The 12627-nt window shown below is 39.5% G+C and overlaps 3 protein-coding genes across 3 annotated transcripts; 1 reads left to right on the top strand and 2 right to left on the bottom strand.

Moving 5' to 3' along the window:
• Positions 1–44: 44 nt before the first annotated feature.
• Positions 45–3168, top strand: LOC127254441 (uncharacterized). Its single transcript, XM_051279533.1, has 3 exons — positions 45–362; positions 439–2644; positions 2750–3168. The coding sequence occupies exons 1-3, from the start codon at positions 45–47 to the stop codon at positions 2944–2946; spliced, it is 2721 nt and encodes a 906-aa protein (XP_051135490.1). The 3' UTR covers positions 2947–3168.
• Positions 3169–3382: 214 nt separating this feature from the next.
• Positions 3383–5485, bottom strand: LOC127254906 (autophagy-related protein 8C-like). Its single transcript, XM_051280253.1, has 5 exons — positions 5315–5485; positions 4613–4668; positions 4458–4510; positions 3949–4067; positions 3383–3652 (listed from the first exon to the last, which is right to left on the bottom strand). The coding sequence occupies exons 1-5, from the start codon at positions 5349–5351 to the stop codon at positions 3558–3560; spliced, it is 360 nt and encodes a 119-aa protein (XP_051136210.1). The 5' UTR covers positions 5352–5485; the 3' UTR covers positions 3383–3557.
• Positions 5486–6886: 1401 nt separating this feature from the next.
• On the bottom strand, positions 6887–12352 carry LOC127254904 (uncharacterized). Its single transcript, XM_051280251.1, has 9 exons — positions 11743–12352; positions 11049–11094; positions 10844–10937; positions 10721–10766; positions 10528–10626; positions 9660–9728; positions 9253–9586; positions 8978–9126; positions 6887–8897 (listed from the first exon to the last, which is right to left on the bottom strand). The coding sequence occupies exons 1-9, from the start codon at positions 12166–12168 to the stop codon at positions 7449–7451; spliced, it is 2712 nt and encodes a 903-aa protein (XP_051136208.1). The 5' UTR covers positions 12169–12352; the 3' UTR covers positions 6887–7448.
• Between the last annotated feature and the right edge of the window lie 275 nt (positions 12353–12627).

Consider the following 12627-nt stretch of genomic DNA (forward strand, 5'->3'; position numbering starts at 1 on the left):
ATTCTTCCATCGGAAAGAAAGACCGCCGTGGGAGAGAACAACACATGCATCACCAAACAGGCGGCAACGGCAACAGCGAGAAACCGAGCGCAAGCCCGAGCCCGGTTGTATACAAGAAAGGTGCATGGAGCAAGGACGAGGACGACAAGCTAATCAAGGCAGTCGAGCTATACGGCGTCCGTAATTGGGTGGCCGTAGAGAAATACTCCGGCCTCCCCCGCCCGGCCAAGAACTGCCGCCTCCGGTGGCTCAATTACCTCCGGCCAAATTTGAAGAAACACTCCTTCACCCCGGATGAAGAGGACCTCATTGTCAAATTGCACGCCAAACACGGCAACAGCTGGTCGCGCATCGCAGCCAAGGTACACCACATAATTAGCATTCGCTCGAAAATATTTCCATCTCAATAAAACTAGCCCCATGGGACGATCATTGCAGCTTCCTGGGCGATCAGACAATGAGATCAAGAACTTCTGGCATAAGAGAGCTAAGAAATGCCGGAAACTTAACCTTCCCATATACCCTCCCAACATCCTGAGCTGTGCCAATGTCGACAACAACGTTGTTGCCACAAACGATTCCAGCAATGCAGTTCCTTCCACAATGACGAATTCTCATTCAAACCATTTGACTCCGATTCTTGGTGGGCCGAGGCGATTCTCCAGAGCCGATGATTATCTATGTTCGGCTGGTTGTTCCGTGATGGGGTCAGGACATTCGGCTGCAATTGCATCGAAACTCAATTTACCATCAAGAGCTCGTCTGAGTGCACAAATGACTGATGCAGCTTTGTCGACGGCATTAATGCCTTCAGATTTCCAATCAAATGTCCCATTCTCCAACCCGGCAATTGCTCCACTCTCTTTCACAGAGATGAAGCGATCATCTTCGGAATCTTTCTTCCGGCCAAATGCGCTGATATCCAACTCAACGATTCGGTTGAATACATCGGATGATTCAGTTCAATCTTCACTGGCAGGGATGAAGAGATCGGCTTCAGAATATTGCTTCCCGTCAAATGCACTAATCTCAAACTCAAGAACTCAGTTCGATTCAGCACAGTCGAGCTGGTCATCTTCTATCAAGGATTCGACAGCAGTTCAACCAATCGATCTTGATATTAATCACGCCAACCCTCCAAATGCCGCTGCACTTGACATTGAATCCGACAGCACATTAATGAATGAACTCATGGAAGCTGAAGCAAGAGTAAGGTTTCTAACAAAAAGGTTGCAGATGCGAAGGCTGGCAGATTATTCGACAAAACAAAGTTCCTTCAACAGATATTCAGAGGAAAGTGACGAAATAAAAACAGAAAATCTCGTCGACAACCTTATGGGCAAAATAAGCACAGTAAACGAATCCTTATCATGCAGGAGAAACTCAAGAACGACAAATTCCGATCACAACATGTTAAGAGCAAATGCACCCCCCAAGAACTTGATCACGAAAGATATGCATAAGAAAGCCACAGCACAAAATGATGCAATTCAAATGTCAAAATTCACAAGCTCACAAGATGTGCCCAAGCTCCAAACTATAGATGATTCCAAGGGCGTCGATTACACACATGAAAACATGGAGGCACAGCAGAAGAGAGACAGTAAAAATTCTGAAAATTCAGATTTCCGGGTTGTTAAACCATGCCCGTCTCAATTCCCTGATGGTAAATACACAGAAGCATGCTCAACAACAGGAGGTTTATCCAATCAATATTCGAATTCATTGCAGGAAATTCTCTGGGAAGGGGATGTGTTCGGTCAAGGAGCAAGGATTGAATACCTGTCATCCTCGGAGAGATATCCCCTTCTTGTAGGTGCATTTGGTCTGGTCTACAGCCAAAGTACTGCACCCATGGTAGAAAAATCCAGTAATGGAAGTAGTCAAATGACCTATTTTCAGCATGATGGGGTGAACTACAGGAATATCAGTGCACCAGAATTTTCCAATGTGATCGAAAGGAAACTTACAGAAAGTAGTTTCATGAACAACAACCTGATGGAAACATCAAATCCCGGAAATTTACAGCAACAATATCCTGCAGCTAATTGGGAAGAATACAGTCATACAGGAACCAAGCGATATATAGCAGGTGAAGAGTTCACTGTTCAAACCTTTCAAGAAGAAACTTCACCCCAGCCGTTGAGACACTGGGGATCAAGCTTGCTGTTTAACGAATGCTGTGAAGCCCGGAAGCTAGATTCCAGCAGTACAGAAAGTAAGCATATCTTGGAACAAGAACCTCCGGGAGGTCAACAAGTTTCCCTTCAAACTCCTGATAGTAGAAAATTGGTAGAGACGTCACAGCTTTTCAACTACACTTTATCACCACATCAACAACACGGTGCAGCCAACCGCGCAGAGTCGCAGTATTTGGTGGGTGGTTTGGAACACGAATATACCGCAGGCGAACAAAATAGCACCCAGACCCCTGATGGAGGCATAGAGACAACAGGATATCCATCAGGAGAAACCTGTAAACAAGAGGTTGTTTTGTTGATAGAGAACTTTTGGCCCGAAACACAAGTGGGATACCTCCAGCCACAACGAACAAACACATCCGAGTCAGCTTTCAATCCAGTCTTGATGTCCCAATCATTGGAATCCAATGATTGGGACAGAGTCTCAGGGAATGGGAATGCAGGTGAATTTTCTAGCAATATCTATCTCTACATATACATTTTCATATAGTAGCCAAAACAAAATAATCCTTTTTGTGCATATTGTACGACAATAATAAACTACTTAGGAAACAAATGGAAGCAAAATCAGGAACATGACCACACGATCATGATGCCTGAAGAACTATCCAGTCTGCTAGAATGGAGTAACAACTGCGTCGAGATTCCTGATATAGAAGCTTATAGTGAACTTGACATGGGCCAGGGTACACTCCAAATGTCACCCCCATCCCAGCCATTATTGACTGTTACAGATTATCTTTAACCTTTTCTTCTAGAACTGATACTTTTTTCTTTTTTTCTTTTTTTCAGTAAGGCATCAAGAAAACAAGATTAGATAAATATATATATATACATATACATGTACCACGATTTTGACGATTTTGGGGAAGTTAGTACCATCAGTAGTGTGAGTTGTATCATTGAGGACTTGAATACATTAATAATTCTGTAGTTTATTTTCTATGTTGTTTCTATAATTTTCATGATCTTACTCAAGGCTGGAGTATTAAAAGTAAAAAAATAAATCAAACTTCTAAAACTGCAACTTCGAGGCATACCTTATTTATTCCTCAATTATAACAAAGGATATGTAACATACATGCATTCATGCTCGTGGTAATTTGTAAGATGAGTTCAGGTGCAGATTATGCATGTAACCAGAAAAGTACTGGAAACCAACAAATTACAGATGGCAAGGGTTTTTGAACAAGGTAACCATGTATTTCAACGATACTGAACAGAGTTTGTAGAAAATGTACTCGAAAAGTCAACAGGAATACGATTTAGCAATTCTTAAGAAGGAAACCATATACGAAATTAAAGTGTATTTACAAGTTGTTGTTGGACTGCAAATAAAGTTCTGCTCAAACAATTTCAGACAAATCCAAAAGTATTCTCTCCACTGTAAGTCATGTACAGAAATCCATCCTCATCTTTATTTTCCTCATAGATTGTAGACATCATTGTAGCTGCAAAGCCAAAGAAAATATAGTAAGCTCAGGTAAGGATCAATGTGTGCTTAAGGGTGTGTTTGTTTGAGGGATTGGATTTTGAGTTGGGAGTTGAATAGTGAAAATTTTGAATTGTAATAGTTGTATGATGTGATATAAATAGGTGGTGATGTTATATTTTGAATGTAAAATTAATTTTTAGTATAATATAAAAAATAGGTGTTCGATTCGATGTTTTTGGGAGGAAAAAATTGGATGAACAGTAGGATTTGAGACAAATCCTTTAAACAAACACACCCTAAGTTTATACTTACCGGTCGGGGGGAGAATGTTCTTAACAAAGACAAATATGGCTTTCTCAGCACTGAGCTTAATTCTTTTGCGAACGACATATACAAATTGTCCAACAGTCAGATCAGCAGGAACTAGATATCTGCAATTTTCATTTCAAGCATCATCATTAGACTATGACCAATTAGCAGTAATGGTAAGCAGGTTGACATTCATCGCCAAAACAAACGAAAAACATTATATTCCCAAATATGAAGACCCAAAAGATCATTTTGTATGTTCTTGACATATTTGTAACTATAATCTCCTTAGCTTATGCATCAACCGGAGTTTCCAACAAGTAAAATTTTCAAGTTCAGCAAACAATTTAAAATTAGCCTAAGTGAGTTAAAATGAGTAAAAGAGTTGAAATGAGTAAAAGGAGTAAGAGAAGTGCCTAAATCTTTTTCCAAGAAAACCTTAACTACAGAAACCATACAAACCCAACTGGATCATATGAAAGGATTGCAGAAAATAATATACTGTGACTGACTTTTTCTTGTCAATGTCAGGAATATCACTTCTTTCAGCCTTCTCCACAATAACCTACACCAGGAGACAAATTAGGGAATGGAAAAATAGAAAAGGACAATGAAATTCGATTAAAGAGTTTGGTGCTTGGCACTTGTGAAATTCAGTTAAAAATACCGGAATTCTATCCGGGTACTTTTCCCTGATACGAGCAGATTCAGCACTACGCCTAGCTGCAAAATGTAAACACAGTACCGCAATGAGAATCGTCGACAAACAAACGGAAACATAACATTGGGAACTGAATTCAGCACTTGAATGAACATCAATGTCCCCAAGTAGAAAATTAGTCATACTTAAGGCCCTGAAGCTGGGCAAGTTCAATTGACTTTGTATATTTAATATATATATATATATCCATCCAAAGCTTGATTGAAGAATCATCATGTACACAAAAGAAAACCAACGTCGTGTAATTACAAACTAAATTATTCACAGACTCAAAGGCGACACGAACGCATCACAAAGGGGCAAAAAGTTCATCACATGCATAGTGGAAAACTTCATAATTCTCTCTTATCCTTCTTATAATACAGACTACAGAGAACTAACAAGGAAATCGACTTCCATCATTTCAACACCAAATCCGATCATCAAACACCGCTAAACCACCACCAGACCACATCAAACAGCAATCACCATAATAAGAAGCTTCTACTACATCCCGGACCGTATAACTTTCAAAGACACGTGATTCAATCAACAATAATCGCATCAGGATTTCGAAACTTAGTGATTCCGTAAAACAAAAGTTCCCCGTGAATTAATTCAAAAGTTCAGAAATAACAGGATCAATAACGATCGGGCGCCCGAATATACCGAAGGGATGTTCCAACTTGAAGGAGCTTTTCGCCATGGAACCCTGCGATGAGCAATCAGAAATTAGAGTCCGATCGAGGAGGACGAGACGAGTCTTTTGGAGCGATCGACCGATTGATCGAGCGTGCGTATACAGTGACAAGGGAAGGGAAGATTGAATAGGTTACGTATACGTTTGTTCATTTAATAGTGTAGAGAAAACAAGCATTACAGACGTGATCCCCACGCCACTATGTGGACCGGGCCAGGCGCGTGTGCTGATATGAATGAATGAATTTATTTAGTTATTTTATGGTTTTATAATGTGAGATATTTCTTTTAAATTGTTTATTAATTAATTTATGTGATCATAGTTTTTTTATTATTTATTTATCACTTATTGTCATCATATTTTATAAAAATTTAAGTGTATACTGTGGGTGTATTTGGTACAGAAAATTAGTGGAATAGAAATGGAAATGTTTTTATTTTTTTTATTTGTTTGAGTAAGATAAACGAAATTGAGAAATAAATTTATTTTTTTTATTTTTTATTTTTCTTCTATATTTTGAGATATTTGGAAAAATTGAGAGAAATGATATTGCAGTATATAATTTTTTTATTTTTTATTTTTTTGTTTATTTAATTTTTATAATTATTTATATAATATTATTTTAATTTTATAAAAATATATTTAATTTATCATTCAAGTATTTAATTTTTTACAATTTCTTTTTAAAAAATTATACTAAAATATGATCTTAGTATATAATATATAATTTTTACCTACTAACACTCTCTTTTGTTAGATTAATTATTTATTATTGTCAGATTTTAATTTTTTTTTTTTTTATATTTCTCAATTGAATTCTATTCTCCCAAACAACGAGAATTAATTCTAATTCTACCAAAAGCCCCATAAGTAAAATGAATTGAAAATTAAATATTAAGACGAAAAATAAATATATATATATATATTTATATTTAATTGAGTAATGTAACCAAATATTATATAATTAAATTTATTTTGTAAATATATATTTAATATTATAAAAATATAAAAAAATTCAAAATTCAAATTATTTTGAGTTCAGTTCAGATTTTCTTATTCGAATTTTAAATTTAAGTTCGAATTGATTATTTTAAAAAATAAAAAATAAAATATTTAGATAAGTTCCAAGCCCAAATCCAACTGATCGCCCCTAAATATGATATCCGTGTCAAGAAAGGGCTGTAAAGATACGTACACCCAGTGATATTTTTATTGAGTTGACAGCAGATAGTTTGTATAGAATACTAAATAAAAAAAATAAAAAATTGGCATTTAATTAATATGTCCCACTCATTATCTGCATTATTTAAATGAAAAGATTTGCCTTATAAAATATTAAGAAATAATACAAATAAATAAACCCATTATATATCATACCATACAATTACTTGCGCCTCAACAATACATATATTCCTGGCAAATAATGACGTTGAACTTATAACATAAGATATGTGTAGCAGTACTAAACAATTATGCAAAGCCAACAATACATAGTAAATGTGATGAAAGGTTTAATTAGAATAGATAGATAGATAGACAGATATCTGGAGAACATGCATGCGTGCAGGCATCTAAAATACTTTACAAAACATTCATTCCTTCCCCATAATCAATCGAATTATTATTACCCTCAGATCAATATCATCCTCATCATCTATCTAATAACATATTGTTCTTCTTCCCTTAAACCTCTTATCTTATGTCCTAAAATGGGGGAGAACAAAATCAATACAGGCAGAGCATCACCAGCCATTCATAATAACGAGCGAAAGCAGCATAGGAAAGGATTTAAAAAGAGGATCGAACAATCGACACCGGAAATAGTTAAGGAAGAGCAAATCTCGGTTACCTCTCACCAATTTACAGCTCTCATCGAAATGAACATACATTGCACTGCAAGGTCGCGCCGTTGCTGCATCAGTTTCGCCTATCTTCGGCGCCAAGCGAATAACCTGAATAATTCATAGAACGAACGAACGGGTCAGCTTTACGATTAGATGAAGCGGCTGCCCCGACTTAGTGTTGCTTCATGAATATTTCACCCTTTCACGAGCTGTCGGCAGTCGTACTTCTCGTAGAATTTCATAAATACTCCGCTAAGTTTCAGAGTTGTAGAGCCAAGTCGGGCTGCTGTGAGTCGACCAGGACGGTGGAAGATTGTCTCCCGGGGGACCCTGAAGACTGGAAACCAATGTTCAAGTCGGGCGGGAGGGATTCTTGCTTCTGTCTTGAAACCATTTGCGGAGTAAGATTCCCCCAATTCGATTGCAGCTGGAACCTCGACAGATCAGCGGTGGTCGCCAACTGCGGATAAACCATACATTGATTCTGAAAAGGCATTTGATTGCTTGGCATAATAGGTATCGGCCCTTGATGTCCGAATGCTCGAGCTTGGGAACTATTCTTGTCTGTCTGAACATAGATTCCTGGCGGGAACTCTCCTCTAGACTGCAAAGACACTTGTGATGCCATGTCACGGGATGTGTGGTAAGGTGGATCAACGTATACCTGGTTCTTGTTAATATTCGCATTTTCAGCAGCTGGTCTCAGCCCTCCTGCCCCGACAGACATCCATGCTCGCGCAGCTGCTAAAGAAGCATTATTTGAATTATTGCCAATCGAGGAAGGAGCAGAAGGTATAACATGAGGAGCACTCTGCTGACTTCGAGCAATTTCTCCCGGCATCTGCTTCAACTGGACTGGATTGCTGCGACCCTGACCCTGACCTGGACCCTGAACCCGACCCTGTTCGTGGGGATAATAGCTAGTCGGTTTAACCAAATCGGAGGATGAATTTGCCGCTGTGTTACCATCCACTCTATTAGCAATGAGTTTTCCTTCTTGTAATCCTCCAAAAACAATTCCATTACCATCCGGTTGTTTAAATGATCCAGACATCGAAAATTTGTTGGTAGACGGGAACTCTGAAGGCCTGGAGGAGTCCAATTCCATCCTCTTTGTAATCGGCTTTCCGAGCCGTTTAGCAGCATTCATGTTCGACGAAGGTGGAGGACCATTTAACTCAACCTGCTTTATAGACTTCTTTTCAGAATCGATAGATTCCCTTCCCCTGAAATTTTGATGCTGGTGACTCTGACTAGGAGAAGCATCGGGTTTAGCCCCGGATGCCAAAAAGAACGGTGGCTTCATTTCTGTAGTGTTTCCTCTGATTTGCTGGGCAGGGATTACTGAAGTTGAAGATGGCCTGATGCCACTAGAACTAAGAAATGGCAAACTTTGTTCCTGAAAAGCTCCATTACCAGAAAACTCTCTGGAAGAGTCGGAATTCCTCGCGCTCTTGGAAAAATTTCCATAATCACTAACGGGCTGTTGTTTTGCCAAAAAAGGAGGTTCTGTTATGTTGCAGTTTTCCAGAAACACTACAGGAGTTGGAAGAGGCTCGTATTCTCCCACCCACCCCCGGCCAAATTTGTATCCCTGAGGCAATGCTTGTTCAATCCTCTTGGAAGCAAAACTCCAGACAAAAGATCCAAGAGTAGCAGAAAAACGAGACAGGCTCCGTGCGTAGGAATGATCTGAGTAAAGTCCGACCTGGTAGAGGAGCATTGAAACAAAGCCGGTGAAACGATACTCCTTGATAAAATGTAAGATGTAAAACTAATGATACCTACAGGTACCAACTGCTTGGTTTCCCCCTCAAAAGTTGAGGATTGAGACTCTCTGCTCGCCACAGGCTCAGAGAGTTGTGTGTTGTACGTTGCACGACGGTTTTCATCCAGTACATTTGATTTCCGACTGAGTCGAGACAGCAGAACCTTACCTACAAAAAACCAAAGTAATCAGGAAAGACAAAAACTGATATGCAAAACAAGATAGCTATTAGCCAAGATTTAATAAGTTTAGAGTTCTGAGTTATTTGTCATATTAACTTGGATTCTTGAAGTACCTGGACCAGGTTCTTCCACTTTGTCGGTAATATTATTACCATTCAAGAAAGAACTTCCCTCAGCATGCCCTTCAGTAGTGCTAGGTTTCTCACATCCAACAGCTTGGGGTGCATTGGCAACATTCTGGAAATCCGTCGATGCAAGTGTAGCTCCAGATGAGAAATCAGAGCCAAGAGGTTCTTGAAGTGGCCGGTTCACGGATCTTTTAATTTGTTTCTTCAAATTTGAACCAGAAGTCATTCTCTGATCAGGTTTCACCTCTCTATCTGATTGTTCCGTGTTCATCTTTATCTTTTCAAATTTCTTTTTTGCCAACTCTTGAATTGCTCGGGCCTTCACAAATGAAAAGATATAAATCCACAGTTTACATGGAGTAAAAAATGTGAAGTTTTGCGTGAACATTTACCTGCTTATGGTATATGGTGTCCGACGAATTGTATTGCATTGCATTTGAGCAAATAAGGAAAACATCACTCTGTGTCAAAAATAAAATAAAATCAACACATTAGAATAACACTGATTTGAACCAAATATAAATAAGAAATAATAACTACAGGATAAAGGGGAAGCATGCAAGATACTTTCTGGCAAGAACTACCAACTGGACGACAAGAAACAAAAGAAAAAAATTCCATTTAGCTGGAAAAATAGAAGCAAAAGGAGTTATATGTTTCACTTCGTAGAGGTCCCAAAAAGACATGTATGTAACAAGAAACAAGATAAAACAAGCAAAAACAGCGTTAAGACTCTTTTGGGGAACATTGGTAAATATTTAGATGCCTCATCATAGCAATTTTAGAAAATACTAATTAAACAGATAAATAGGGAAACACAGACAAACAATTAGCACTTTAAAACCCAGAAATAAAGATGGCTGAAAAGCATACAAGATCAGATGAAGGTGCTGTTCTTACAATTTGGATACAAACAAATCACATAATGTTGCCTAAAAAGTTGAAAAACGAACATAGAGAATCAATATCTGAAATCATTTATAATATTTGAGCAATATCAATTCCAATGAGTACCAGCTTGACAGGTATCAACAAAGAATAATGACTCAATGTAACAATTAAATTGATCCCTCACAAATACCAAAATCAGAAGCTGTAACATGATGACATTGATATTTAAAGGATGGAAGCATATTTAGGCCATCAGTTTAAGCTTAACTGGTAAGAAACTAACTGAGCTAGCATACCCTCTCCTCAGTGTATATATATATATATATAACCTAATTAGAAAATGACAAAATCAAGAAAAGCAGAACTCACCTCAAACTGTTCAAAGGTTACATACAACCCATTTCTCAGCTTGTTCCTCACCGTGGCAAAGTCCATTGGATGCTCAATCACATCATGATAATCCGGAAGCTACACATCAATTAATTAACCAATATTTACAAACCAAGACCGAGAGAAGTCTTTGAAACACAAGACATACACTCCCTAAACAATTGCCAATTACCTCTTCGGGATCAACCGGTTCTGCATATACGCCATAAATATCTTTCCTGCTTGAAATGAAGCCAAAGAACTTTAAGTATCATAATCCCACAAATAAATCCATACATACAGAAAAATCACTCACTTCTGAAGTTTATCCAAGATCAACTCCAAAGCCTTCTCATCTGGCAGCGGTAGCCCTGCTGGAGCCTCAACCTCGGACTCGGCCAGTAGGGTCCCTGTAATCAATCATATACATTAAATGGTTTCAACAAAAAAACCCACCATTATTTTACAGTGGTAAGTGCAACCAAAATATTCCAAAAACACATGAGAAATTAAAGGCAGACCTGGAGATGAATCTTCAACCCTGTGTTCTGGCTTTCCTTCTCTAACCTGTCCAAATCACCATTGTCATTAATTAACTCATAAAATAATAAGTGCCCACCTGAGAAACACAGAATTATCTATTAATAAATGCTACTCGAAACGCTACCCCCTCTCCGCTGGCAGCTTAGGGGAGCAAAAGTCGGCATGCCTATCAGACAGAGACAGAAAACGAAGGCAGACAACATGCGTACACTATAATACCATGTCTGTTTGTGAGCTCTAGAGAGAGAATGGGTGAGAAAGTAGAAGCATCATCAGATTTTGTGGGGGTTAGTTTTTTGTGACAGTTGACCCAACCGTCGATGCTGCACACGCCCAGATGGACATATATATATATAGATATAGATACACACAGAGACAAACCCCACCGACGCCGTTCCATCAGTGGCCTATACATACATACCACAGAGATGCTGGACCAACAAGATATATTAATAATCAGATTTCAGCTCTGGATGAGCTGGAGATTTTCCCACTTCGCCTAAATTATATATGCAATCAGTGCAGCACTTATGGTAAAAAGTAGCCCCAATTCCACCATGGCTGCGGTTTGTTGCCTATTGGCTAATGTTCGATTAATTAATTTTCCAATTTAGGGGCACTTCCACTTCCACACTTGCACACCCAAACAATTATAAACTGATTGATAATCACCTCTTCGTCATCTTCGTCAATAGAATTTTCTCCGCCATTACCATCTTCATTTTCGCAGTCCATATCCTCGTAAACGTATTCATCGATTTTCCGCTTTTTACACGGCTTCCCGCCGTCGGACGAAGATGCCGAAGTGGCCGGCGCGTGGTCCACGCGCCGAGGCCTTCCAGCCTTCCGAGGAGTTGACTCGGCCGCCTCCCCGGCGCTGAGCAAGTGCTTGAGCTTCTTCTCTCTTCGGCGCCGCTCCTCATCATCATCGGCGAAGAACTCGTCCTCGTCGAAGTAGTCGTCGAGGTCGAAGACGTACTTCACATTCCGGCGGCGGAGGCTTCGTCGGAGGTCGGAGTCAGGTTCACGATGCTCCCTAGCAGCAAGATCTACCTTCGGTGGCCTTCCTTTCCTCCTCCGCTTCACGATCTGACCCATCCTTTTCGGGATTCTTCTCCAGCCGCACCTCCCTCGGCTTCTCTCTCTCTCCAATCCAATATTCTCTCTCTCTCTCTCTAGAAAATCGGAAACCCTCGCGCACCCACTCCTCTCGCCATTTTTTTCAAAATACCTTTTGTTTTTTCAGCTTTTGTTTTTTGCCAGTGCCAGCTGGTTTGCCTTTGCCTTTGTCCATTGGGCCGTCGCCTTTAGCTTTCTATCTCTAATTATTTTTCGTTTCAAAAAAAGTCTTTGGGTGGTCCGAGCCTGACTCCGAACCACCTGGGTTCGGATAGAATGCCAAAATATTATTTAGGCACGGAAAGAAGGGCGGGGCGGAGCGAGTGGCTGAGAGTGACGGCTACCCGCTGCCCGCTCTCTGCTGCCCGTGATGGCGCATTTATGACATCTGGATTTTACTCCGTAGATTTTTGGTGTGTGCCCTGGTCGCCGCGCGTG

This window comes from Andrographis paniculata, unplaced genomic scaffold, assembly GCF_009805555.1.
Source record: "Andrographis paniculata isolate CXL003 unplaced genomic scaffold, ASM980555v1 Contig52END, whole genome shotgun sequence".
NCBI classification, from domain to species: Eukaryota; Viridiplantae; Streptophyta; class Magnoliopsida; order Lamiales; family Acanthaceae; genus Andrographis; species Andrographis paniculata.

What these genes read in the sequence shown, in the direction of transcription:
- LOC127254906 (XM_051280253.1), bottom strand. Translation starts at nt 5,351, where the DNA reads ATGGCGAAAAGCTCCTTCAAGTTGGAACATCCCTTCG. An exon ending in AGTACCCGGATAGAATTCCG is followed by an intron (nt 4,511 to 4,612) that starts GTATTTTTAACT and finishes CTCCTGGTGTAG; the next exon opens with GTTATTGTGGAGAAGGCTGA. An exon ending in CCTGACATTGACAAGAAAAA is followed by an intron (nt 4,068 to 4,457) that starts GTCAGTCACAGT and finishes TGAAAATTGCAG; the next exon opens with ATATCTAGTTCCTGCTGATC.
- LOC127254904 (XM_051280251.1), bottom strand. Translation starts at nt 12,168, where the DNA reads ATGGGTCAGATCGTGAAGCGGAGGAGGAAAGGAAGGCCACCGAAGGTA. An exon ending in ATCTTGGATAAACTTCAGAA is followed by an intron (nt 10,767 to 10,843) that starts GTGAGTGATTTT and finishes CATTTCAAGCAG; the next exon opens with GAAAGATATTTATGGCGTAT. An exon ending in TAACCTTTGAACAGTTTGAG is followed by an intron (nt 9,729 to 10,527) that starts GTGAGTTCTGCT and finishes TTTTTGACACAG; the next exon opens with AGTGATGTTTTCCTTATTTG.
- LOC127254441 (XM_051279533.1), top strand. Translation starts at nt 45, where the DNA reads ATGCATCACCAAACAGGCGGCAACGGCAACAGCGAGAAACCGAGCGCA. An exon ending in GGTCGCGCATCGCAGCCAAG is followed by an intron (nt 363 to 438) that starts GTACACCACATA and finishes CGATCATTGCAG; the next exon opens with CTTCCTGGGCGATCAGACAA. An exon ending in CTCAGGGAATGGGAATGCAG is followed by an intron (nt 2,645 to 2,749) that starts GTGAATTTTCTA and finishes TAAACTACTTAG; the next exon opens with GAAACAAATGGAAGCAAAAT.